Consider the following 27429-nt stretch of genomic DNA (forward strand, 5'->3'; position numbering starts at 1 on the left):
GTATCACTCTTCCTGCCCAGAATTGCTTTGGCTATTCTGGGTCTTTTGTTCTTCCAGATGAATTTCATAATTGGTTTTTCTATTTCTATGAGGAATGTCATTGGAATTTTAATTGGAATTGCAATAACTCTGTATAGCTCCTTTGGAAGTGTGACCATTTTGATAATATTAATTCTGCCTATCCAAGAACACAGGAGATCTTTCCATCTTTTTACGTCTTCCTCAATTTCTTTCTTTAATGTTCTGTTGAACCAACCTTGCATTCCTGGTACAAACCCCACTTGATCATAGTGCACTATCTTCTTATTATGTTTTTGTATGCAATTTGCCAGAAATTTGTTAAGGATTTTTGTTTGTTGATGTCGTCGGTATTTTCTATTTTGTTGGAATATAGATTTTCAAAGTAGCTTCTCATTATGTTCTGTATCTCAGTGGTGCCTGTCGTGATATTTCCTGTTTCATCACGAATTTTAGTAATTTGAGTTTTCTCTCTCCTTTTTGTTAGTGTGGCTAAGGGTTTGTCTATTTTGTTTACTTTTTCAAAGAACTAACTTTTTGTTTTGTCAATTTTTTGAATTGTTTCTTTTGTTTCAATCTCATTGATTTCAGCTCTGATTTTAATTATTTCCTGTCTACTACTACTTTTGGTGTTGTTCTGTTCTTCTTTTTCTAGGGCTTTGAGCTGTAATGTTAGGTCATTTAGTTGTTGACTTTTTATTCTTTTCTTGAATGTGCTCCATGCAATGAATTTTCCTCTTAGTACCGCTTTCATAGTGTCCCAGAGATTTTGATATGTTGTATCGTCCTTCTCATTGACCTCTAAAAATTGTTTTATCTCCTCCCTGAAGTTTTCTATTATCCATGCTTCATTCAATAGCATATTATTTAGTCTCCAGGTGTTGGAGTAATTTGTTTTTTATTTTGTCATTGATTTCTAATTTCATTCCATTATGATCTGATAGAACACAAGGCAGTATCTCTATTTTTTTGCATTTACTAAGGGCTGCTTTGTGGCATAACATATGGTCTATTTTCGAGAAGGTTCTATGTGCTGCTGAGAAGAAAGTGAATTCGCTCGGTGATGGATGGAATATTCTATATGTGTGTGTTAAGTCTAAGATATTGACTGTGTTATTGAGTTCTATGGTTTCTTTGTTTAGTTTTATTTGGAAGATCTATCTAGTGGTGACAGCGGTGTATTAAAGTCACCTAGAATTATTGTGTTGTGGTCTATTTGATTCCTGGAATTGAGAAGGAATTGTTTGATGTACATGGATGCACTGTTGTTTGGGGCATAAATATTTACTATTATGTCTTCCTGATTTATGGTTCCCATAAGCAGTATGAAATGTCCTTCTTTATCCCTTCTGACTAACTTTGGCTTGAAGTCCACTTTATCTGAAATAAGGATGGAAACTCCTGCTTTTTTACTGAGTCTGTGTGCATGGTAGGTTTTTTTCCCATCCTTTTACCTTTAGTCTGTGGATGTCTTTTTCTATGAGATGAATCTCTCGAGGGCAGCATATTGTTGGATCTTTCTTTTTAATCCAATCTGCCAGTCTATGTCTTTTGATTGATAAGTTTAGGCCATTAACATTCAGGGTTATTATTGAGACATGATTTGTATTCGCAGTCATTTGGGCTTATTTTTGGTTTTTAACTTGACTTGGTTTCTCCTTCGAATGGATTTTCCTTTAAGGTAGTTCCTCCCTTTGCTGACCTACATTGTTGTTCTTCATTTCCTCCTCATGGAATATTTTGTTGAGAATATTTTGTAGTGCAGGCTTTTTATTTGTAAATTCTTTTAACTTTTGTTTATCATGGAAGGATTTTATTTCATCTTCAAATCTGAAGGTTAGTTTTGCTGGGTATAGGATTCTTGGTTGGCAACCATGTTCTTTCAGAGCTTGAAATATGTTGGTCCAGGCCCTTCCAGCTTTTAGAGTCTGGGCTGAGAAATCTGCTGATATCCATATTGGTTTTCCCCTATATGTAATTTGATGGTTTTCTCTCACAGCCTTCAAAATCCTATCTTTATTTTGTATGTTAGGCATTTTCATTCTAATGTGCCTTGTTGTGGATCTGTTGTAATTTTGTGCATTTAGTGTTCTATAAGCCTCTTGTATTTGATTTTCCATTTCCTTCTTCAGGTTTGGGAAATTTTCTGATATTATTTCATTGAATAGGTTGTTCATTCCTTTGGTTTGTATCTCTGTGCCTTCCTCAATCCCAATAATTCTTAAATTTGGACTTTTCATGATGTCCCATAGTTCTTGGAGATTCTGTTCATGATTTCTTACTATATTCTCTGGGAAACTTTATTTTCAAGATTAAATATTTTGTCTTCATTATCTGAGGTTCTGTCTTCCAAGTGGTCTAGTCTGTTGGTGATGCTTTCCATTGAGGTTTTATTTGGTTTATTATTTCCTTCATTTCAAGGATTTCCATTTGGTTTTTTTTGAGAATCTGTATCTCTTTGTTGAAATGATCTTTTGCTTCCTGCAGTTGCTCTTTCAGCTTATTGGAGTGATCATTCATTGCCTGCATTTGCTCTCTTATCTCATCCTTTGCTTCACGAATCATCTTAATCATGTATAATCTGAAGTCCTTTTCTGACATTTCTTCTAACATATTGTCACTGGATTCTATTAATATAGAATCTTGTTTTGTTGGAACACGTTCTTCCCTTGTTTTTTCATGTTGTTCACGTATCTTCTCCTCTAGCAGTGCAAATCTGGGGTATTGCAGTTTCCCCCTATAGGCTTACAGTGACCCTGCAGGTTTCCAAAACCTTTTCTTCAAGGGGGAGATCAATATTAGCAGCACCCCATACAGACAATATGCAGCCCTAAACCAAATAGCCCCTATGAAGACATTAATAATATTGTCATAACAAACAAAGAGGATGAGTTCAATTATTATCTACAGTACAACAAATAGATTTGCGATGAGGTCTGCAGTTTCTAATGGAGGACAAATAGGGTGAGGAAGGGTGTAGGATGTAACTGTTAATGGGATAAGAAAAGAGTATATAGTAGTTCTAGATTGTAGGAAGAGTGAAATTGTAACCAAAAGAAGTTGGTTGTTAGCATGAGAAAAAGGAGAAAGAGACTGTGAGGAAACAGGTAAATAAAAGGAAAATAGAGAGCAAGAAAAATAAAGAAATAAAAACTTTAAAATTTTCAAAAAAGAGAAAAACAATTCTATACTTTAACAGTCATTTACTATTGAAACCTCCCAGTCTTTAGTAGCCTGATGCATGAGAGGTACCTGACAATGCACTTCCAGCCTCCAGTATGCATCTTAGTTTGGGATTTGCCCCACCTAAAGATGGCAGTTTCTGCTTCCAGGATTATCCAAGATGGTCACACTGGCTTCCAAATGTGTTGGCAAATTGGGAGCTGCAGTGCAGGGCAGGGGCACCGAGTCTGTGTGGGGTGTGGTTGGTCAAGCTGGGGGTCCTGGAGGTGGGGTGCAGTCAGTTGGGCTGGGGGTCCTGCAGGTCCTGGCTGTTGTCCCAAAATAGCGGCAGCCACGTGTAACCAAACCTGCAGATACTGTGACAGTGGACTTGCAAGCAACAGTGGGCAACTGGCAATCTGCTGGAGGTCTGCACTACCAGCAGACAATCGGCAGGTGGACCTCAGGCAAGGGGTGAGGTCAAAGGCAGGCAATGGGCAGGCAAGAGGCAGGCAAATGGGCAAATGGTGGGTGAGAGGCAGTAATCAGTGAGCAATCTGCACTCAAAAAGTAGTCAATATGCTGGCAGACTGTGGGTGATCGAGGTGGACAAATAGAGTAAACAGCAGGGGATTGATGAGCAGCAAAGACTGCCTCACAGAGAAACAGATTTTCCTCTGCTTGAAACCCAAGTTACAGAGCAACAAGGAACGCAGCCTCCCTCTAGTCCACCATTTTGGATCTCTCCAAGAAGTAGCAATTTTAAATTGTTCCCATATGTGATATTTGGGATGGCTAATGATGCACTTTTACCACCTAAAATGAATAGATTTTAAATTCAACTGATGTTAATGATGTGTTCACATAGCAGAATGACAAATTCAAGCTCTTTTAGAGTTTCATTTTGGTCAAGCAGAAGATACTAACTAAGCAATTTATATATGCATTGTCAGTGTGGGAGGTACCATGGTGCTTTCTTAGTTTCCTGGGACCCTTTAAGAGAATACAAAAAACTAGGTAACGTAAAACAATAAAAATGTATTGTTTCAGTTTTGTAGGATGGAAGTCAGAAATCATGGTGTCTGTCTGCCATGTTCCCTCTGAATCTTGTAGGGGAAGCTTCCCTTGCCTTGTCCTAGTTTCTGGTGACTTGCTCACAGTAATTACTCTCCCTTGCCTTGAAACTATCTTTCCAATCTCTGCCTTGTCATCATATAGCCCTCTCCCTACATGTATCTGTCCTCACATGACCACCAGTCATTGAATTGGGGGCCTGCCCTACTTTAGTGTATAATGATCCTATTTCCAAATAAGGTCACATTCTGAAGTGGTCCTGGAGGTTAGAACTTCAACATATCTTTTTGGAGGAACCCAAAAACAAGCATAGTAGATTTAGATAGACCTTTATTCATATCCATGAACTAGTCATGTAAGTCATTGAACCTATCTAAGCCTCAGTTTCCTAATCTGTCACATAGGACTTTTGTGTTTAGATAGGGGATTGTATAAATATGCTTTGAGAAATGCTTGGCATGTGGTAAGCCTTTAACTAATAGTATCCTTGATTTTACTTTTCCAAGGTAGAAATAGAAACTTTGATCTCAAGGAATCTAGTTAGGTTTAACAATGGGATTAAAAGAAAATACCACCTTAATTTGTACTGTCTCTTTCTTGATCCCATATTACTCTTCAACTGGGTAATTTTCTGCTTCCGTTTACAACAAAACTCTATAAGAAGTATTGCTTAGTTTTATTTTTTTCTCCTTCCTCTCATTCCCTCTTGAGTCTACTCTAATCAAACATTCCCCAGAAACTGCTCTACCCGTTTTTAAATAACCTCTATGTTGCTGTTCCAGAGGTAAATTTGTAGTCACTTTCCATGACAGCATTTGAAGCAGCTCAGCATGGCCTTTTTCTTGAAACACTTTTTTTCACTTGACTTCCAGGAAACAATTTTGTTTTTTATTTTTTTGTTTTGTTTTGTTTTGTTTTTTGGTTGGGGAGATTCTTCTTTCTACTTCACTAGTTACTTCTCCTCAGCCTCTTTTTTATCTTAGTCATCATGATTCCTAAATAGAGAAGCATCTTAGAGTTTGGTCTTCAGACATCTGAGCTATGATTGCATTCACTTTTTGCCCTGCAGCTGTGACCCACCCTATCCTGAACTCCTTACTTCTCTTTCCAATTGCCTCCTGATACTTTGCTTGGATGACTAGTGGGCATCTCAAACTTCGCATATCCAAAAATGAGGCCTTGACCCCTTCATCCCAACTCCTGCCTGCTCCTTCTGTTGTCCTCCTCACCCAGCAAATGGAAATTATATTCTTCCAGTCCTTCAGGAAACAAATCTTGACCTCATCCCTGAATCCTCCTCCTTCTCATCCCACAGCCATTTCATTGGTGAATCCTGTTGGATCTACCAATGTGTGTCTGTGTGTGTCTGAAACCTAACCATTTTTCACTGCTCCCAGTCCAATCCCCACCCTTTTTAGCCATGTATGCAATCGTTTTTTTATGAGGTCTCTCTATTACCATGTTATGGTTTGTTTCTAGAATGTCCCCCTGAGTCTCATGTTGCAAGCATAGTCCCCAGTGTAAGTTTCAGACATGGGGTTTTTAGGCAATAATTAGATCATTAGGGCTTTGACCTCACTAGTGAATTATAAACCAAGTGGATTAGTTGACAGCTAAATGGAATACTGAGAAGTGTAACCTAGTTGGAAGAAGCAGGTCCCTGGAGGCATGCCCTGAATGGGTTTATCCTCTCCCCAGCATACATGTGCTCTCTCACTCTCTCGCGCTCTCTCTCTCTCTCTCTCTCTCTTCTCTCTCTCTCTCTCTTGATTCCTGACTACCATAACCTGAGAAACTCTGTCATTCCTTCTGCCATGGTGTTTCTGTCTTGAAGTCAGTCAACCATGGATAGAATTCTCTAAAACCATAAGCTAATATAGATCTTTCCTCCTTTAAATTTTCTTGTCAAGTATTTTGGTCACAGCAATGAAAGCTGACTAACAGAAATTTATATAAAAAAGTGGTGACATTGCTGTGACTATATCTTACCATGTGGTTCAGAAGATTTTTGGAACTATTTTATGGAAGGAATTTGAAAAAGTTTGCAGATGGAGGCTAGAAAAGCCTTATAATGTTGTAAGTAAACCTTAATGGACTATTCTGGTATAATCTTGGAAGACCAGAATGCCAATAGGAATGTGGACAATGAAGATTGTTCTCATGAAGTTTCATATAGAAAGGAAGATTCTATTAGGAATTGTACTAGAGGCCATTCATGTTACACTTTGGCAAAGAACTTGTTGCATTTTGTCCATATCCTGAGACTTTCTGTGAGAACAAATCTTAAAAGTGATGAACAATTAATCTCCCATGAAAATTTCAAGGCATCACAGCATTCATATGGTAGTGTGGGTATTTCTGGTAACTTTTAACCAGGCTTACTGTGAGAATTAGGAGCAAAAATCAGAAGGAAGGATTTGAAAATTTTGTAGCCTTGCCAGAAAAAAAAAAAATGCATGTAAAATTGGGGCCAACAAAGATGTGGTTGCTGAAGAGATCAGCACCACTAAAGAGAAACCAAGGATTTTTCAGAGACAATATAAGATGCCTTGAGGGCATCTCAGGAATCAGTAGGAGTCCCCCCATCCCTGCCCCCACATCACAGACTGAAGAGCATAGAACAGAAAACTAGTTTGAAAGATTTTGTTTTAAGAAGAGATCACAGGGATGCATTAGAAATTGTTTACCCAGGATTTGTTTCACCATGCTTAGTCACCCAGGCACTCAGAGGCTGCTGCAACCATGGTCCTTAGGGTCCTAGCTACTGTTTGATAGACCTTTTCATCATCCACATAGTGTTGATTTTGCAAGAATGCAAAGTAATGGAATTATGGAGTCAGGGAGGCCTCCACCAAGATTTCAAAGGAAGGTCTGGGGAGACCATGCAATGTGTGTCAGGGTTGGCATTCCTATGGTAAGTCCCAGAGAGGGTTGACGCATGAAGCTGTGAGAGAGAAGCCAAAGCTGCAGTGAAGATCCCAGGAATTAAGAGATGCCAGGAATGTGAAATATCTGCTGAAGAAAGCTGCAGGAAATGAGCAGAGCCAGGTCAAGAGAGAGGCCATGAGGGCTGCAAACAGCAAGGCTCTAAGTGTGGGGTTCCCTCATATCTTTGGATCTCACATCTCACCACCATGTGCCCCAGATGCTGGATGTAGAAATATAAGACTTGTTTGGCCTGCTTCATTTCAGCCTTGATTTTGTCTCATCTCTCCTTTCTATGTCCCTATTCCATCCTTTTTAGAATGAGTATATTTGTTCTGTGCCATTGTATACTAGATGTATGTAGTTTGTTTTTGATTTTTACAAGGGTTCACAGTTAAGAGTTTGCCTTGAGTCTCAGAGGAGACTTTGGATTAGGATTTTTGAGAATGATGGAACTATTAAGATTATGGGGGGGCTCAGGATATAGCTCAGTTCACAGAGTGCTTGCCAGTCAAGCACAATGCCCTGGGTTCAATCCCCAGTACCGCAAAAAAAAAAAAAAAAAAAAAGATTAGGGGGATTCTTGGAGATGGACTAAATGCACTTTGCATTGTAAGATGGACATGAGCTTTTGGGGGGTCATAGGCAGAATGTTACAGTTTTGATCAGGAATGTCCCCCAAAGCATGGACACCAATGCAGCAAGTTTCAGAGGTGGGGCTTTTAGGCAATGATTGGATCATTAGCTCTCCTGAATAGCTGCATACGATACTAGAGGGTATCACTAGTTGGAGGAAGTAAGCCATTGTGGGTCCACCCTGGATAGGTCTATCTTCTCTCCAGCTCCTTCTCCAACCAATCCACCCCTCCTCCCACTTTCCAGACACCGTGAGCTAGCAGCCTTCCTCTGCCATGCCCTCCTGCCATGACACTTCTGTCTTGGAGCTAGCTGACCATGGGCTGAATCCCCCAAAATCATGAACCAAAATAAATCTTTCCTCCTCTAAGTTGTTCTTGTCATGGATTTTGGTCACAGTGGTGAATACTGTCCTTGCATCCCCATCCTCCACCAAATTAAGAGTCCACCCAAACCAGAGTGAGACTTTAAAGTATATATTAAATCATATTAATCCTTTGCTTAAAACTCTTGCTAGGCTCCCTGTTTCTCTCAGTAAATCCAAAACTCTTACCATGGTCTGAAAAACTGTAAGTGATCTGAAGCTGTTGTCATTATCACTTCTTTACTTCTGCTTTCTCTTTATAATTTTGGTGGTCTGTGGCTGCTTCTTAAGTAAAATAATTAGAGTATTTGTTTTTAGTCTTTTTGTCTTCATTTAAAGCTATAAACAAAAATAAAGCTATGACTTCTTTACTATAAATGCGTCATCCCACTAGACTTTACATACAGTGTTCTTATTGTCATTTTCTTCTAAATCATTCTTAATTTTTATCTGTGGTCATTTAATAATATTTTTATTTTATTTTTTTTCTTTTATTCTTCCTTTTATATTTTTTTGTTGTAAACAAATGGGATACATGTTGTTTCTCTGTACATGGTGTAAAGGCATACCATTTGTGTAATCATATATTTACATAGGGTAATGTTGTTTGATTCATTCTGTTATTTTTTCCTTTCCCCCCCACCCCTCCCACCCCTCTTTTCCCTCTATACAGTCCTTCCTTCCTCCATTCTTGCCCCCCTCCCTAACTCTAACTCTAACCCTAACACTAACCCCTCCCTCCCCCCATTTTGTGTCATCATCCACTTATTAGCGATATCATTCGTCCTTTGGTTTTTTGAGATTGGCTTATCTCACTTAGCATGATATTCTCCAATTTCATCCATTTGCCTGCAAATGCCATAATTTATCATTCTTTATGGCTGAGTAATATTCCATTGTATATATATACCACAGTTTCTTTATCCATTCATCAATTGAAGGACATCTAGGTTGGTTCCACAATCAGACTATCTTTCACCACTTCTTTTCAATATCATCCTTGAAACTCTAGCCAGAGCAATTAGACAGACCAAAGAAATTAAAGGGATACGAATAGGAAAAGAAGAACTCAAACTATCCCTATTTGCTGATGATATGATTATATACTTGGAGGAACCAGGAAATTCCACCAGAAAACTTTTAGATCTCATAAGTGAATTCAGTAAAGTAGTGGGATATAAGATCAATGCACATAAATCTAAGGCATTTTTATACATAAGTGATGAATCTTCAGAAAGAGAAATTAGGAAAACTACCCCATTCACAATAGCATCGAAAAAAATAAAATACTTGGGAATCAATCTCACAAAAGAGGTGAAAGACCTCTACAATGAGAACTACAGAACACTAAAGAAAGAAATTAAAGAATACCTTAGAAGATGGAAAGATCTCCCATGTTCTTGGATAGGATAGGAAGAATTAATATTGTCAAAATGGCCATACTACCAAAAGTGCTATACAGATTCAATGCAATTCCAATTAAAATCCCAATGACGTACCTTACAGAAATAGAGCAAGAAATTATGTAATTCATCTGGAAGAATTAATAATATTTTTAAATCAGCAGTGAAACCAGGGGTTAGGGCATAGATACTAGAAAAACAAGGTTACTGACTGAATGAGGGATTAAGGCAGCATTCCAAGCTGAGTACACAGCACACAAAAAAGGCCTCTTGGTAGAGAGACCATGGCAGGTTTGTGGAACTGAAATTAGTTCAATATGACTAATAGAGCATTGGGCAAAAAGTGGCAAGAGACAAACATTGCTACATAAATAGGGAACAGGGCTAGGGGTGTGACTCAGTGATAGAGGCATGTTTAGTGTACATGAAGATCTGGGTATGATCCCTGCCATCAAAACTGAGAGAGACCATATTGCTAAGCAATTTGGATATTATATATAATCTTCAAACCATGTATAGTTTTATTTTGTGAGGTTTTAAATATTACCTATCATTATGCTGTATGGATTCTAAAATTACTTTTTCATTCAACAAAGAGTATATCATGTCATTCTCCCACATGTTTCTCCCCTTCCATCTTGTGATTTATTGCATTTATTTCTGATTAGGTAACTTTGATTAGGATATAATTTATGGCAATACATTAAAATGTTAATGACTTAGTTTCCAAGTGTAAGATGCATAAGCACAACATATCTCTGATCCTATGGATCCATCCATCTTCCTCCTGCCAACCAGTCATCTCTGGTGTCTTCTGAAAACATCTCTAGGGGCATATCTTCTTTCAGATGTGCCCCTAGAGAGCATACAAAAGAATTTGAAAGAAAAAACAGTCCAACTATTCTTTTACTTATATGTGTGGCAACAAAACCAAAGGGATCAAGACACTTACCCTCCAAGAACCAGTAGAGGAGGGCTTTGTTTTATACCATTCCTACTCACTCTCACTTCTATTCCTTCATGCTAATTATATTAGTCTGTTAGGGCATCCAACAAAATAAATCAGGTTGGGTGGCTTAAACAACAGAAATTTATTTTCACACATTTCTCTCAGTCAGAGATCAGGTAGTGTAGGATTGGATTCCTGTGAGACCTCTATTCTGGCTTGCAGACAGCTATTTTCTTACTGTGTCCTCCAGTGGACTTTCTTCTCTGTGGGCATAGAGAGAAATCCCAGAGTTCTCTTCCTCTTCTTATAAATGAAGTCCTTATGAGGGACTTCATTTAACCTTAAGTACCACCTTAATTTGGAAGCCCAACCTCCAAATGCAATCACAGTGGGGATTAGGGCTTCAACATATGAATTTAAGGGGAACACAAATCAGTCTATAACACAATCCTTCCTAATAATACTAACTATTCTTGCCATACTCCTATAATTACTTAATACATTTAATTCCAGATCTTTTTTCCCTATGTAAATGATAACATATATATGTATACATGTATGTGTGTGTGTGTGTGTGTGTGTGTGTGTGTGTGTATATGAGAGAGAGAGAGATACAGTAAATATAAGGAGAAAATGGTTTCTAGAAGTAGGAAAGAAGTTCTCTAATACAATGTAAAGTTATGATTCATGCTTGAAACCTCTAATTTTCTCAAAGTATATATATAGTCATCACAAAATATTTTAGTTAAAAGTATATTTAAATAAAACAACATGATTTATAGTTATTTAGAATAACAAACTTATCTCTTTCTTTCAGATTATTATGGGAACATTGTGGCAAAAATGGAAAATAATATCATGTTTTATTTCAAGATTAATATTAGAGAAGCAGTAAAGCTACATTTATGGATAACTGATAGAATAAAATCATTTTTGTTTATTGGCTCATCTGGTCAAGTATGCCTTGTGTATGTTTTTGACGATGGCACACTACACATAAAAGAATATCCCTTAAATCTGGAAGTAAAAAGCTCAACTTTCCTGACAAAAGAGGAATGCCCATATAGGGCATTTCACAATAATATTTCCCACATGTTTTACTTTTTGGACAAGGGAGATGTCCTATCCGTTTGGGCTCAAATAGTTTATCCAGAAAACCTTGGTCTACATATTATAATGGACTACTATGGCCCAAAAATATTAGAATGGAAAAAAAGCATGAATTATGAAATTGCCTTAGGACACTGCTCTAAAACTCTGGTAAGTTAATATTTTAATTTCCTTCATTTGATTTTAATAAATACAAATGTATAACATTGACATTTTTACATGCAGATTTCTCTTCTAGATTTAGCTGGGAAAATGTTGAAAGTATGGGTTTTTTTAAATAAATTTTGACCATACGTTCCTGAGCCACAGTTTTCACTATATAGATATATAAGGCCTCTTTGCCACCTAAAAATGTTCTTTTCAAAACTACTTTTTGTCACTTATAAGGTTCACTTCTGTCTTAGTCCATTTTTAGGTGAATATCTGAGACTGGGTAAATCATAAAGAATAGAAATTTATTTAGCTCTCAGTTCTAGAGATTGGAAAACCCCAAAGCATGGAGCTGGCCTCTGGTGAGGCCTTCTTGCTGCATCATAACATGGTGGAGGGCAACACATGGCAAGACAGCTAGCTCAACTCTCTTCTTATAAAGTTACTAATGTCATCATGGAAGTCTCACCCTCATGACCCTCATCCAATCTTAAGTACTTTCCAAAGGTCCCACATCTAAAGTACATTAACGTGAATTTGGGGATTAAGTTTCTAACATAAAAACTTTTAAGGGACACACTCAAACCAAGGCCTGTCCCCTGCCCCTCTCTCTCAGCCTTTTTTGTAGAGTTCTGTTATATATTATAGTATAACAAACCACCTTAAAACTAATGGCTTCTAATAACAACCAGTTCAATTCTGTAGGCCAACAATTAGGCTCTGAGTAGCCGAGCAGTTCCGCTTGTTTCATCTGGGCTCACTCATGTGTCTCTGGTCATCTGGTTGTTCATCTAGGACTGGACGATCAAAGACAGCCTCATTGACATGTCAGGTGATTGGTGCTAGCACGGCTTGTTAGTCTAAGAGGCCTCCGTCCCCCTGCTGCAGCCCTTCAGGCGGCAGTCTCAAGGCAATGTTCAAAAATAAGCAAAAGCTATAAGACTTCCTGAGGTCTAGGTTTGACCACATTTTATTGGTCAAAGCAAGTCACCAGGTCAGCCCTAATTCACAGGATGGGGAAATAGAATCTACCTCTCACACAGTAATGACAAAATTACAGTATAAAAGGATAAGCACACAGGAAAGGGAAGAATGATTGCAGTCAACTTCGGAAATAATCCACCTTTGTAGGTATCAATATACTATATATATTATTTTGTATACTGCTTTTCCAATTAATGTTATAACATAAACATTTGATATCTTCAGTTTCTTAAAAATTGTATAACTCAAGTGGCAGTTTCTGTTCCCTACTTCCCCTTTTTAGACTCAGCTTCCTCAAGCATATATAGTAGTGGACATCTTATCTGATACAGTGGGATGGGAAATGTTCCATTAATTCCAAAGCAGGGAATCATTAAAAAATTAATATATATTTTAACATTTTCCTTTAACTTAAATGAATGCATATTTATTAGTCAATTTTTTAATATAGGACCAAAATGTTTTCTTTGAACTCAAGTCTTTTTGAAGTTCCTCATCTCCTTTCTTGTATTACTTTACTCATAATACATATCTCTGAGTTCCTATTTCAATTTCTTTGGTGTAAAGAAAATTTCAAAAAACATATAAAGATACTGAAAAAGAAATGAAAGTTCTAGATTTTTATAATTTTTTTCCCAATCTTTCACTATCATCTTGTTCATACCTAATCTAGCTATTGCTTCAGTGACTTGCTTTAATCAAACTTTTCCAGAGAAATCAGCTTAGTTCCTAGGGAAACAACTCTATTTTCATTTTATACTCATTTAATCAGTCCATAATATTTAATTTAATTTAATTTAATTAACTATAATAACATAAATAATAACATAATCTGCACAGTTTTGTCAGCAAAGCTGATGCAGATTTACATACAGTCCAAGGGTAAATCTCAAAACACAGGTTTATTTTTTCAATATTTTTAAATTAGTTATTGATGGACCTTTATTTTATTTACTCATTTATATGTGGTGCTGAGAATCGAACCCAGTGCCTCACAGGTAGGCAAGCGCTCTACCACTGAGCCATAACCTTAGTCCCTCAAAACACTTTTGAGTGACAAAAGAAACCATTTGAAATCTTTGTTAGTCCATTTGGGCTGCTATAATAAAAATAGCTTAAACTGAGTGGCTTATAACAAAAGAAATTTACTTCTCACAGTTCTGGAGGCAGAGCAATTCAAGATCAAGGTGCCAGCAGAGTCCTTGTATGCTGAGGGCCTGCTTTCCCATAGGCAACATCTGGCTATGTCTTCACAAGACAGAAGGGAAAGGCAGTTCTTTTTTTTTATTTTTTTTATTTTTTTTTTATTGTACACAAATGGGATACATGTTGTTTCTCTGTTTGTACATGGCGTAAAGGCATACCATTTGTGTAATCATAAATTTACATAGGGTAATGTTGTTTGATTCATTCTGTTATTTTTTCCCTTCCCCCCCACCCCTCCCACCCCTCTTTTCCCTCTATACAGTCCTTCCTTCCTCCATTCTTGCCCCCCTCCCTAACTCTAACTCTAACCCTAACACTAACCCCTCCCTCCCCCCATTTTGTGTCATCATCCACTTATTAGCGATATCATTCATCCTTTGGTTTTTTGAGATTGGCTTATCTCACTTAGCATGATATTCTCCAATTTCATCCATTTGCCTGCAAATGCCATAATTTTATCATTCTTTATGGCTGAGTAATATTCCATTGTATATATATACCACAGTTTCTTTATCCATTCATCAATTGAAGGACATCTAGGTTGGTTCCACAATCTGGCTATTGTGAACTGAGCAGCTATGAACATTGATGTGGCTGTATCTCTGTAATATGCTGAATTAAAATGTATTTTTTAAGTTGGGTCTTGTTTGTTCATCTAATCTGAACATTTCTGCCTTTTTTATTGGGTGCATTTAATGTGATTTTTTTATATGACTGGGTTTATATATACCATTTGACTATTTGTCTTCGATCTGTCCCCTTTGTTTCTTCTTTTTCTACTTTTTCTGCATTCTTTTTTATTTTATATTCTTATGATTCCATTACATTTTCTTTGGGGTATTTTAACTATTGATATTTGTTTTGTTTTGTTTTTTTGGTTGCTTTAGAATTTATGGTACATCTTCACTTACCTCTGTCTGACCTCCAAATTATTATATCATTTCATGTATGGTTTAAAAACTTATAATGGTATACTTCCGTTTTTTCCTTTCACAACCTGTATGCTATTGATGTCATACATTTTACTTCCACATATTTTATAAAGTTCACAATGCATTACTATATTTCTGCTTTACATAGTCAATTATCTTTTCACAGAGACTTGATTAACAAAAAAACATTTTATATTTATGCATGAATCTATACTGACCAGTGCTCTTCTTTCCTTTTTGTAGATCCAGATTTCCATGTAGTATAATTTTCTTTTTGATTGTCGATTTTTGCTTTACATATTTTGGAATATGTTATTCAATATATAAAAAAATTTAAATTCTCTTTCGTATGAAGTAACCATCCTTTCTAGTAATATTTTTGCCTTGAAGTCTATTTTGTTTCATATTAAATACTGCTGTATCAGCTTTCTTTTACTTAGTATTTTCATCAATTTCTTTTTTTGTTTGTTTGTACTGGGGATTGAACCCAAGAGTGCTTTACTACTTAGCTACATCTCCAACACATTATTTTTTTTCAGAGAGGGACTCCCTAAGTTACTGAGGTAGGCCTCAAACTTGCAATTTTCCTGCCTCAGTATCCCAAGCCATTGGGATTATAGGCATGCACCACTGCACCTGGCAAGATTTCCTTTAATTTTAACTTTTATTTCACCTTATATTTTACATATATTTCCTAGAATTATCACAGATTTGTGTTTTCAAAATTTTTCTATTTTTATCCAGTCTGAAAATATTTGACTTTCAATCACAGTATTTAATCTGTTTACATTCATTGCAATAAATGCCATATTTGGAAGTTTGCCTTCCACTTATTTTATGTTCCTTTTTTTCAGTATTTTTACATATTTTTTTATCATTTCATTTTCCCCCTACTTCTAGTTTAGCAGTTACATACTCTATTTCTAATAGGATTTCCTTACAAATTTTGACATAAATATTTACTTTTTAAAGTCCAAATTTAAATATTTCACTCTTTTCCCAACTCATGTTATCATAGCCATAGATTTTAATCTCATTTTATTTTTCTACTAGTAGATAATTTTATTATAATTCTATACAGCAGTGTATTTACCCATCCTTACCTTTTAAAAAAAATTGTGCCCCCATCCTGTGTTTTTTTCCTTCTGTTTTAGGTACATAGTGAGCAGTTCTTTGTGATCAAATACTCAATATTTGTTTGTCTGAAGACATCTTCATTTTACCTTCATTCTTAAAAAACATTTTTCTGAATATAGACCTCTAAGTTGATGATTGTTTTCTTCGAACACATTAAAAATATCATTCTAGGACTGGGGCTGTAGCTCAGTGGTAGAACTCTGGCCTGGCATGAGTGAGGCACTGGGTTTCATCCTCAGCACCACATAAAAATAAATTAAAAAAAAATAAAAGTATTGTGTCCATCTAAAACTAAAAATTAAAAAATATGTATCATTCGATATTTTTTTTGGCTTGCATTTTTGTTGTTAAGATATCACTTGTAATCTTAACTTTTCATCCCTCAGAGAGCCTTTAAAATTTTGTTCTTTGCTTTCTGTAGCTTTACTACACTGTGTGTAGATTTGAGTCTCTGTGCTTTTACCCTGTTTGAAATTTCTTGGGCTACTTTAATACATAGATCATCATGTTCCTCAGATAGCTTGTCAGATACCGTCAATACCTCTTTCTCCTTCTTCTTCCCTTCTATAATACCAACTGGTCATGGTAAACTTCCTCAGTCAATTTCCCAGGAGCCTTTAAATCTCTTCTATATTGTTCATCCTTTTCATCTCTCTAGAATGTATTCTTATAGTTTCTTCTGATCAGTCTCCCACTTTAGTACTTCTTTTTGGTTGTTGCTATTTTGTTTAATTTTGGTTTTGCCTAGTCTGCTGCCAAAATTATATTTGACATTTAAAAGATTATTTATTAAAATTATAGTTGCTTACTCAAATTTGATTGATGTTATTTTTAACTTCTAAAAGTTTTGTTGTTTTAAAATACATGGACACATCTTATAGTTTCGTCCACAGTACAGATATATTCAATTTTGTCATTTATTCCTATGAAACCATTTCTTCATTATTTATATTTCTTTGGTTTTTAAGTAGAGGATTGCATTCACAAAATGTAATTTTATATAGTACCATAATGTAGATATAGTTTCAGTGTTTATTATGTAAAATAATATGTATTGCAAACCCAAGTTTGAGCATAATTTTTTCCTTTTTTTTTTTTTCTTCTTCAGTGAAGAGTTTGTTCCATTTCTTTGCCCATTTATTGACTGGGTTTTTTTTTTTTTTTTTTTTTTTTTTTGGTGTTAGGTTTTTTTAGTTCTTTATATATCCTGGAGATTAATGCTCTATCTGAGGTATAGGGGGCAAAGATATTTTCCCATTCTGTAGGCTCTCTCTTCACGCTCTTGGTTGTGTCCTTTGCTGTGAATAAGCTTTCTAGTTTGATACCATCCCATTTAATTATTCTTTATTTTACTTCCTGTGCTTTAGGAGTCTTGTTGAGGAAGTTGGTTCCTAAGCCAACATGATGGAGATTTGGGCTTACTTTGTCTTCTAGTAGGCACAGGGTCTCTGGTCTAATGCCTAGGTCCTTGATCCACTTTGAGTTGAGTTTTGTGCAGGGTGAGATATGGGTGTTTAATTTCATTTTGCTACATGTGAATTTCCTGTTTTCCCAGCACCATTTGTTGAAGAGGCTATCTTTTCTCCAGTGTATGTTTATGGCACCTTTGTCTAGTATGAGATAACTGTATCTATGTGGGTTTGTCTCTGTATCTTCTATTTTGTTCCATTGGTCTTCATGACTGTTTTGGTGCCAATATCATACCGACTTTCTTACTATAGTTCTGTAGTATAATTTGAGGGATGTTATTGTGATGTCTCCTGCTTCACTTTTGTTGCTGAGGATTGCTTTGGCTATTCTGGGTCTCTTATTTTTCCATTTGAATTTCCTGACGGCTTTTCTATTTCTATGAAGAACATCATTGGAATTTTAATAAGAATTGTATTAAATCTGTATATTTAATATACAGATGGCTATTTTGACAATATTGATTCTGCCTATCCAAGAACACAGGAGATCTTTCCATCTTCTAAGGTCTTCTTCAGTTTTTTTCTTTAGTGTTCTGTAGTTTTCATTGTAGAGGTCTTTCACCTCTTCTATTAGATTGATTCCCAAGGTTTTTCTGGTTTTTGTTTTTTTAGGTTATTGTGAATGGGATAGTTTTCCTAATTTCTCTCTCAGTTGATTCATCACTGATGTATAGGAATGCAATTGAATTACAGTTGTTAATTTTATATACTGCTACATATGAATTTTGTGACTGCTTTTCTATTTCTGTGAAATAGAAGATGCTGAATTCATTTATGAGTTCTAGAAGTTTTCTGGTGGAGTTTTTTTGGGTTTTCTAAATATGGAATCATGTTGCCAGCAAATAGGGATAATTTGAGTTCTTCTTTTCCTATTTATATCTCTTTAATTTATTTCTTCTATTTGCTCTGGCTAGAGATTCCACGACTATGTTGAATAGAAGTGCTGAAAGAGGGCATCCCTGTCTTATTCCAGTATTAAGAGGGAATGCTTTCAATTTTTCTTCATTTAGAATGATGCTGACTTTGTGTTTAGTATATATAGGTTTTACAATGTTCAGAGGTATGCTCCTATTTTTTTCCTAGTGTTTTGAACATGAAGGATGCTGTATTTTGTGAAATGCTTTTTCTGCACCTCTTGAGAATAATCAAGTGATTCTTGTCTTTGTGTCTATTCATGTGATGAATTACATTTGATTTCCATATGTTGAACCAACCTTGCATCCCTGTTGAGCACAATTTAAATGACAAGAATAATCAAAACTTGAAGAATATAGCTACATTTCACTAAAGACAATATAACATGTTTGGTGCCTAATTGTAAGCAAGATCATTTTTGTAAGGTTACTCACCAAAAAGCACTATAGGGATGAAATTATCTCCCTTAATATACCTTGGAAAGGTATGATTTATAATTTTTTACCTCTATTATAATGTATATTCTGTAAATGATTTTTTACCCTGAGTCAATAGCAACCTTATGGAATGCTAAAGATCAAAAAGAAACATAATCCAGGAGATCCAAGATGGCAGACTAGAGAGTGACTGCATCTCCCGTTGCTCCAGAACTCAGGATTCAAGAAGGGGAGGTATCGAGAGACTCATAGAGCTGAGGGGTGAGTCTCTCGCACTGGGTGAAGCTCGGCCCGGGCAGCAGGCCCAGACAGTGGGCAGCTTCTCGGAGCAGGGCAGGGCAGCGAGAGTCTTCCCCAAGCAGCCCTGCTCCCTCCGGTGGCAGGTGCGGTCCACAGTCAGGTTCTCAGAGCAGGCCCGCCCAGTGAGAGTTTTTCCCCACAGAGCCAACCCCAAGCCCTGAACCCAGCGGTGGGCCCTGGCCCGCACGTGGCTTCTCAGACCAAGGTAGGACAGCAAGAGACTTTCCCAAACAGCCTGGCTCCCTCCGGCGACGGCAGGCCCTGTCTACAGTCAGCTTCTCGGAGCAGGCCTGCCCAGTGAGAGCCTTTCCACACAGAGCCAGCTCCAAGCCCTGGACCCAGTAGCGGGCTAGGGGCAGCTTTCTTCGGAAGCACTGCATTATCAAGTGCCTCCAAGACTTCAGGCTACTGAAGGCTGGGAGGTGATATACTGGAAATCTACAGGGACACTATAAGCCAAAGAGGAAATCTGCAATATCTCAGAGTCCCACTGATATATGACCAATATGAGAAAACAAGGGAAGAAAATGTCCCAAACAAACCTAGATACTATATCAATAAAACCCAATGACAGCACAGCAGAAGAAATGTCAGAAAGGGAGTTCAGAATGTACATAATTAAAACAATCAGGGAAGCAAACAAGGAGATGAAAGAGCAAAGGCAGGCATTAAATGATCACACCAATCAACAGTTAAAAGAGCAAATACGGGAAGCAAAAGATCATTTCAATAAAGAGTTAGAGATACTGAAAAAAAAACAAACAGAAATCCTTGAAATGAAGGAAATAATAAACCAAGTTAAAAACTCCATAGAAAGCATAACCAATAGAATAGAACACTTCGAACACAGAACCTCAGACATTGAAGACAAAATATTTAATCTTGAAAACAAAATTGACCAAACAGAGAAGATGGTAAGAAATCATGAACAGAATCTACAAGAATTATGGGATATCATGAAAAGGCCAAATTTAAGAATTATTGGGATTGAGGAAGGCTTAGAGAAACAAACCAAAGGAATGAACAATCTATTCAATGAAATAATATCAGAAAATTTCCCAAATCTGAAGAATGAAATGGAAAACCAGGTACAAGAGGCTTATAGGACTCCAAATATACAAAATTACAACAGACTCAAACCAAAGCACATTATTATGAAAATACCTAACATACAAAATAAAGACAGAATTTTAAAGGCTGCAAGAGAAAAGAATCAAATTACATTCAGGGGGAAACCAACAAGAATATCAGCAGATTTTTCAAACCAGACCCTAAAAGTTAGAAGGGCCTGGAACAACATTTACCAAGCCCTGAAAGAAAACGGATACCAACCAAGAATCTTATACTCAGCAAAACTTACCTTCAGATTTGATGACAAAATAAAATCCTTCCATGATAAACAAAAGCTAAAAGAATTTACAAAAAGAAAGCAGGCATTACAGAACATTCTCAGCAAAATATTCCATGAGGAAGAGATGAAAAAAACAATGCAAATCAGCAATGGGAGGAACTAGCCTAAAGGAATAGGCAAATAAAGGAGAAACCAAATCGTGTCAAAAAATAAAAATGAGTCAAATGACTGGGAATACAAATCATAACACAATAATAACCCTGAATGTTAATGGCCTGAACTCATCAATCAAAAAACATAGACTGGCAGATTGGATTAAAAAGAAAAATCCAAAAATATGCTGCCTGCAAGAGACTCATCTCATAGAAAGAGATACCCATAGATTAAAGGTGAAAGGATGGGGAAAAGCATACCATGCACATGGACACAGCAAAAAAGCTGGAGTATCCATCCTCATTTCAGATAATGTGGACTTCAAGCCAAAACTAGTCAGAAGGGATAAAGAAGGACATTTCATACTGCTTAAGGGAAGCATAAATCAGCAAGATATAACAATCATAAATATCTACGCTCCAAACATTGGCTCATACATGTACATCAAACAAATCCTTCTCAATTCCAGAAGTCAAACAGACCACAACACAATAATACTAGGTGATTTTAACACACCTCTCTCACCACTGGATAGGTCTTTCAAACAAAAATTGAATAAAGAAACCATAGATCTCAATAACACAATCAACAATTTAGACTTAACAGACATATATAGAATATACTATCCAATAAAGAGCGAATACACTTTCTTCTCAGCAGCACATGGATCCTTCTCTAAAATAGACCATATTTTATGCCACAAAGCTACTGTTAGCAAATACAAGAAGATAGAGATACTACCTTGTACTCTATCAGCTCATAATGGATTGAAATTAGAAATAAATGACAGAATAAAAACCAGAAACTTCTCCAATACCTGGAGATTAAATAATACACTATTATATGATGAATGGATAACAGAAGACATCAGGAGGGAAATAAAAAAATTCTTAGAAGTAAACAAGAACAAAGACACAACATATCAAAATCTCTGGGACACTATGAAAGCAGAACTTAGAGGAAGATTTATTTCATGGGGCACATTCAACAAAAGAAGTAGAAATCAACAAATAAATGACTTAACACTACAGCTCAAAGCCCTAGAAAAAGAAGAGCAGACCAACACCAAAAGTAGTAAAAGACAGGAAATAGTTAAAATCAGAGCTGAAATCAACAAAATTGAAACAAAAGAAACAATCGGAAAAATTAACAAAATAAATAGTTGGTTCCTTGAAAAAATAAACAAAATTGATAAACCCTTAGCCACACTAACAAAGAGAAAGAGGGACAAAACTCAAATTACTAAAATTCGGAATGAACAAGGAAATATCACAACAGACACGAGTAAAATACAAAACATAATTAGAAGCTATTTTGAAAATCTATACTCCAACAAAACAGAAAACCTTGAAGACATCAACAAGTTTCTAGAGACATATGAATTACCTAAACTGAATGAGGAGGACATACACAACTTAAATAAATCAATTTCAAGCAATGAAATAGAAGAGGTCATCAAAAGCCTACCAGATGGGTTCTCAGCCGAGTTCTACAAAACCTTTAAAGAAGAGCTCATTCCAATACTCCTCAAAGTATTCCATGAAATAGAAGAGGAGGGAACCCTCCCAAACTCATTCTATGAAATCAATATCACCCTGATACCTAAACCAGACAGAGACACATCGAGGAAAGAAAATTTCAGACCAATATCCTTAATGAACATCGACGCAAAAATTCTCAACAAAATTTTAGCAAATCGCATACAAAAATATATTAAAAAGATAGTGCACCACGATCAAGGTTGGTTCAACATCCGGAAATCAATAATGTCATTCACCATATCAACAGACTTTAAGTTAAGAATCACATGATTATTTTAATAGATGCAGAAAAAGCATTCGATAAAATACAGCATCCCTTCATGCTCAAAACACTAGAAAAAATTGGGGTAGTGGGAACATTCCTTAACATTATAAAGGCCATCTACGCTAAGCCCATGGCCAATATCATTCTAAATGGTGAAAAACTGAAAGCATTCCCCCTAAAAACTGGAACAAGGCAGGGATGCCCTCTTTCACCACTTCTATTCAATATCATCCTTGAAACTCTAGCCAGAGCAATTAGACAGACCAAAGAAATTAAAGGGATACGAATTGGAAAAGAAGAACTCAAACTATCCCTGTTCACTGCTGACATGATTATATACTTAGAGGAACCCAGAAATTCCACCAGAAAACTTTTAGATCTCATAAGTGAATTCAGTAAAGTAGTAGGTTACAAGATCAATGCTCATAAATCCAAAGCATTTTTATACATAAGTGATGAATCTTCAGAAAGAGAAATTAGGAAAACTACCCCATTCACAATAGCATCGAAAAAAATAAAATACTTGGGAATCAATCTCACAAAAGAGGTGAAAGACCTCTACAATGAGAACTACAGAACACTAAAGAAAGAAATTAAAGAAAACCTTAGAAGATGGAAAGATCTCCCATGTTCTTGGACAGGCAGAATTAATATTGTCAAAATGGCCATACTACCAAAAGTGCTATACAGATTCAATGCAATTCCAATTAAAATCCCAATGATGTACCTTACAGAAATAGAGCAAGCAATTATGAAATTCTTCTGGAAGAATAAGAAACCCAGAATAGCTAAAGCAATCCTCAGTAGAAAGAGCGAAGCAGGGGGTATCGCAATACCAGACCTTCAACTCTATTACAAAGCAATAGTAACAAAAACGGCATGGTATTGGTACCAAAATAGACAGGTAGATCAATGGTACAGAATAGAGGACATGGACACAAACCCAAATAAATACAATTTTCTCATACTAGACAAAGGGGCCAAAAATATGCAATGGAGAAAAGATAGCCTCTTCAACAAATGGTGCTGGGAAAACTGGAAAACCATATGCAACAGAATGAAATTAAATCACTATCTCTCACCCTGCACAAAACTCAACTCAAAATGGATCAAGGACCTCGGAATCAGACCAAAGACCCTGCATCTAATAGAAGAAAAAGTAAGTCCAAATCTTCAACATGTCGGCTTAGGATCAGACTTCCTTAACAGGACTCCCATAGCACAAGAAATAAAAGCAAGAATCAACAACTGGGATAGATTCAAACTAAAAAGCTTTCTCTCAGCAAAGGAAACTATCAGTAATGTGAAGAGAAAGTCTACAGAGTGGGAGAAAATCTTTGCCAACCATACTTCAGATAAAGCGCTAATTTCCAGAATCTATAAAGAACTCAAAAAACTCTACACCAAGAATACAAATAATCCAATCAACAAATGGGCTAAGGAAATGAACAGACACTTCACAGAAGAAGATGTACAAACAATCAACAGATATATGAAAAAATGTTCAACATCTCTAGTAATGAGAAATGCAAATCAAAACTACCCTAAGATTCCATCTCACCCCAATTAGAATGGGGATTATCAAGAACACAAGCAACAATAGTTGTTGGCAAGGATGTGGGGAAAAAGGTACTCATACATTGCTGGTGGGGTTGCAAATTAGTGCAGCCACTCTGGAAAGCAGTATGGAGATTCATCAGAAAGCTTGGAATGGAACCACCATTTGACCCAGCTATCCCACTCCTTGGCCTATACCCAAAGGACTTAAAATCAGCATACTACAAGAGATACAGCCACATCAATGTTCATAACTGCTCAATTCACAATAGCCAGATTGTGGAACCAACCTAGATGTCCTTCAATTAATGAATGGATAAAGAAACTGTGGTATAATATACAATGGAACATTACTCAGTCATAAAGAATGATAAAATTATGGCATTTGCAGGCAAATGGATGAAATTGGAGAATATCATGCTAAGTGAGATAAGCCAATCTCAAAAAGTCAAAGAACTAATGATCTTACTGATTAGCGGATGATGACACATAATGGGGGGTGGAAGGGGGGCAAGAATGGAGGAAGGAAGGACTGTATAGAGGGAAAAGAGGGGTGGGAGGGGTGGGGGGAGGGGAAAAATAACAGAATGAATCAAACAACGTTACTCTAGGTAAATTTATGATTACACAAATGGTACAAACAGAGAAACAACATGTATCCCATTTGTTTACAATAAAAGAAAGAAAGAAAGAAACATAATCCAGAGGGAAGCAAAAAGCAAGACTACATGCAAAAGGTAGATTAACAGTGTAAAAATTACTCAAAACCAACAGAGGAATGTTTCAGGCAAATAATTACACATAGTCTCAAAACTACAGAAACAACCACATCAAAGAAGAAATTTGAAAAGGTTCAGAGACAAGGTTTTAGGAAAACAGATGAAAATTAAAGTCTTCAAAGTTCAGGAAATGAATGAAAAATAAAAAGACAAAATTCAAATGAGGAGGGAGATAGAAGAAATATAAATAAAAAACTAAAATAGTATAAAATTAAAGGGTAAAATAACTAAAATGTAGCAAAGTTGATTAAAGTGTACCTAATACAAACTTGTGAAGTAGAAAAGAAATTTGAAAAAATGTTAAGTATATCATTTTTCTAATTTAAAGAAAGATTTAAATATATCTTGAAAGTATATATTGTTATACCTAGATATGGAAACCAAATGCTACTAAAGTAGTGCCTCAATCCCCAATTTTTCTGCCTTACATAAACTTTAAAATTTTTTTTTTCAGGAAATAACCTTTTATCAGAGTGTAGATTATGAGGCAGTAGAGGATTACCATAAGCTCCAGTAAGTATGACTTTTTAAAGAACTTTTAGATATACTACTTGGATTATAGATTCATAGGTATTACTTTATTTAAATGACTTCATATTTAAAATAACCAAATTTCCTTTAAAATTCTAGATATATATGAAATTAGTATTTAGCTGCATAAAAATGTGGAATACTCCTTGTAGTTCAATGGAAAATGCCCTAGTGAAGATGAATAAAATGGACTTGATTTAGTCAGCTTTCTGTTTGTAAAAAAACACCTGAAGTAATTAACTTATGAAAAGAAAAGGTTTATTTCAGCTCATTGTATTGGAGGTTCAATTCAATGACTGAATGACCCCATTGCTTTTGAGACTCTGGCATGTGGTACATCATGGCAGGAGCATGTGGTAAAACAAACCTCTTTCCTCAGGAGCTAGGCAGCTCAGAACCCCATCATCCTCTTTGAGGGTACCCCCTTGAAAGACACCCCACCAGTGTCCTAGAGACCTCCCATAAAATCTGACTTTCTAAAGATCCACCACCTCTAAATAGTGCCATCTTGGGGTCCAAACCTGTTAACATATGGTCCTTTGAGGGATAATTCACCAAACTATAGCAAGGTTATTCTTTAATAACTTAAAAGTCAATAACTTTTAAGCATGTTTATCACTAATTCCAATTTCAAAACCTCTATGTACTATCCTTAAGCAAAAACAAGAACTCTAATTATCACAGAAAATCTTTATGCATAAACTCAGACAAAACACCATCATTGACCCTTAGCACCAAAGTCCTTAATGTCTGGAGAATGACAACCACTTGGAATTCTGTGTGTGTTAGTCAGTTTTTTCATCACTGTAACAAGATACCTGACACAGGCTACTCATGAAGAAAAGGTCTGTTTAACTCACAGTTTGGGAAACTGAAAGAGCTTGGCAAGGGCCACCCTTGCCTGTATCACTCCACAGCAGATGGCAATGGTAGGAGTGCATGCAGGAGCAAGTAGATTGAACAAGAATCAGAGAAAGCTGGGGGAAGGGGACCAGGCTTGCCCTTTTTATAACAATCCTCTCTGAAGAACTATCAAGGGTTCACATGAGATCTACCTCATGCCCAGAGTGACCTAAGGACCTCCCACCAGGCCCCACCCCTTAAAAGGTTCCAGGGTGTCTCCCAATATTGCTTGCAGACCAATCACATGAAACTTTGGGGGTGGGAGTACAATTAAACAACCAAATCCACTTCCTGAAACTATTGTACTGAAAATTATCATATTAAATAAATACTTATGTTAAATTAAATAATTATTTATAATTACTATATAATTCCAATCAAGTTTTTAAAAATAATTTTAGAAAAATAATTTCTAAATCTATAAAAAGAATAAAGTATATCCAAAGCATAGCACTGCATGAAGGCATTTTATAATTATTATTATGACTTGACAATATTTTCTAGAAAAAGATCATTTTTTCCCCTAGGAAAAAGTCAGTTTTTCTTTTTTTTACTACTATTCCAATTGCGTTTGAGTCCCTGCTCTATGCCAAGCACTCTCTAGATATTCAAAATACATGGTAAAGAAGGATGAAGTACTGATATTACTGGAACATAGCTCCAGTGGGAGAAGACAAACGAAGTCATCAAATAAATTAGGTAATTCCTATAATTATTTCTTTTATTTATAGCACTTATTATAAATAAAAGAAAAAAATGTGAAATACTGATAAATATTATTATAAAGGAAAGAAAACAAAATAGGGAGTTAGTGACTTGGAAGAATAAAAAGAAAATGCTCCCTTAGACCCAGTAGTCAGTAAAGACTTAATTTATTACTTGCCCTTTCACCCACTGACGTTTCTCTTTATCCTCAATGTTTTTGGATATTTACTGAGAATTAGATTGCTATAGAATACACATTAAATTGCCCAGGATATTTGGTTTTGTCTTGTTTCTTCCTTATTTTTTTGGAATGTAAACCCTTAACAGGGGGTGGGATATGAATCAATCATTCAAAATGTCACCTGTCATTTCTGAGCCCTCACTTTTGGCGTGAACACCAAATGATTCATGTGCCCTTGATAGGAAAGGCATTATATCTGATATCCCTTTTGATTAGTTAGATTCTATTATGC

At 36.0% G+C, this 27429-nt stretch overlaps 1 protein-coding gene across 1 annotated transcript in view; it reads left to right on the forward strand.

Moving 5' to 3' along the window:
- Nucleotides 1-27429, forward strand: part of Catspere (catsper channel auxiliary subunit epsilon) — a 204918-nt gene that overhangs the window by 113392 nt on the left and 64097 nt on the right. Inside the window, exons 11-12 of the mRNA XM_047519946.1 lie at nt 11349-11791; nt 25272-25330. Of these exons, the coding sequence (XP_047375902.1) occupies nt 11349-11791; nt 25272-25330 (502 nt within the window). The remainder of the gene's footprint in view (nt 1-11348; nt 11792-25271; nt 25331-27429) is intronic.

The sequence above is a fragment of the Sciurus carolinensis genome, chromosome 12, assembly GCF_902686445.1.
Source record: "Sciurus carolinensis chromosome 12, mSciCar1.2, whole genome shotgun sequence".
NCBI lineage: Eukaryota > Metazoa > Chordata > Mammalia > Rodentia > Sciuridae > Sciurus > Sciurus carolinensis.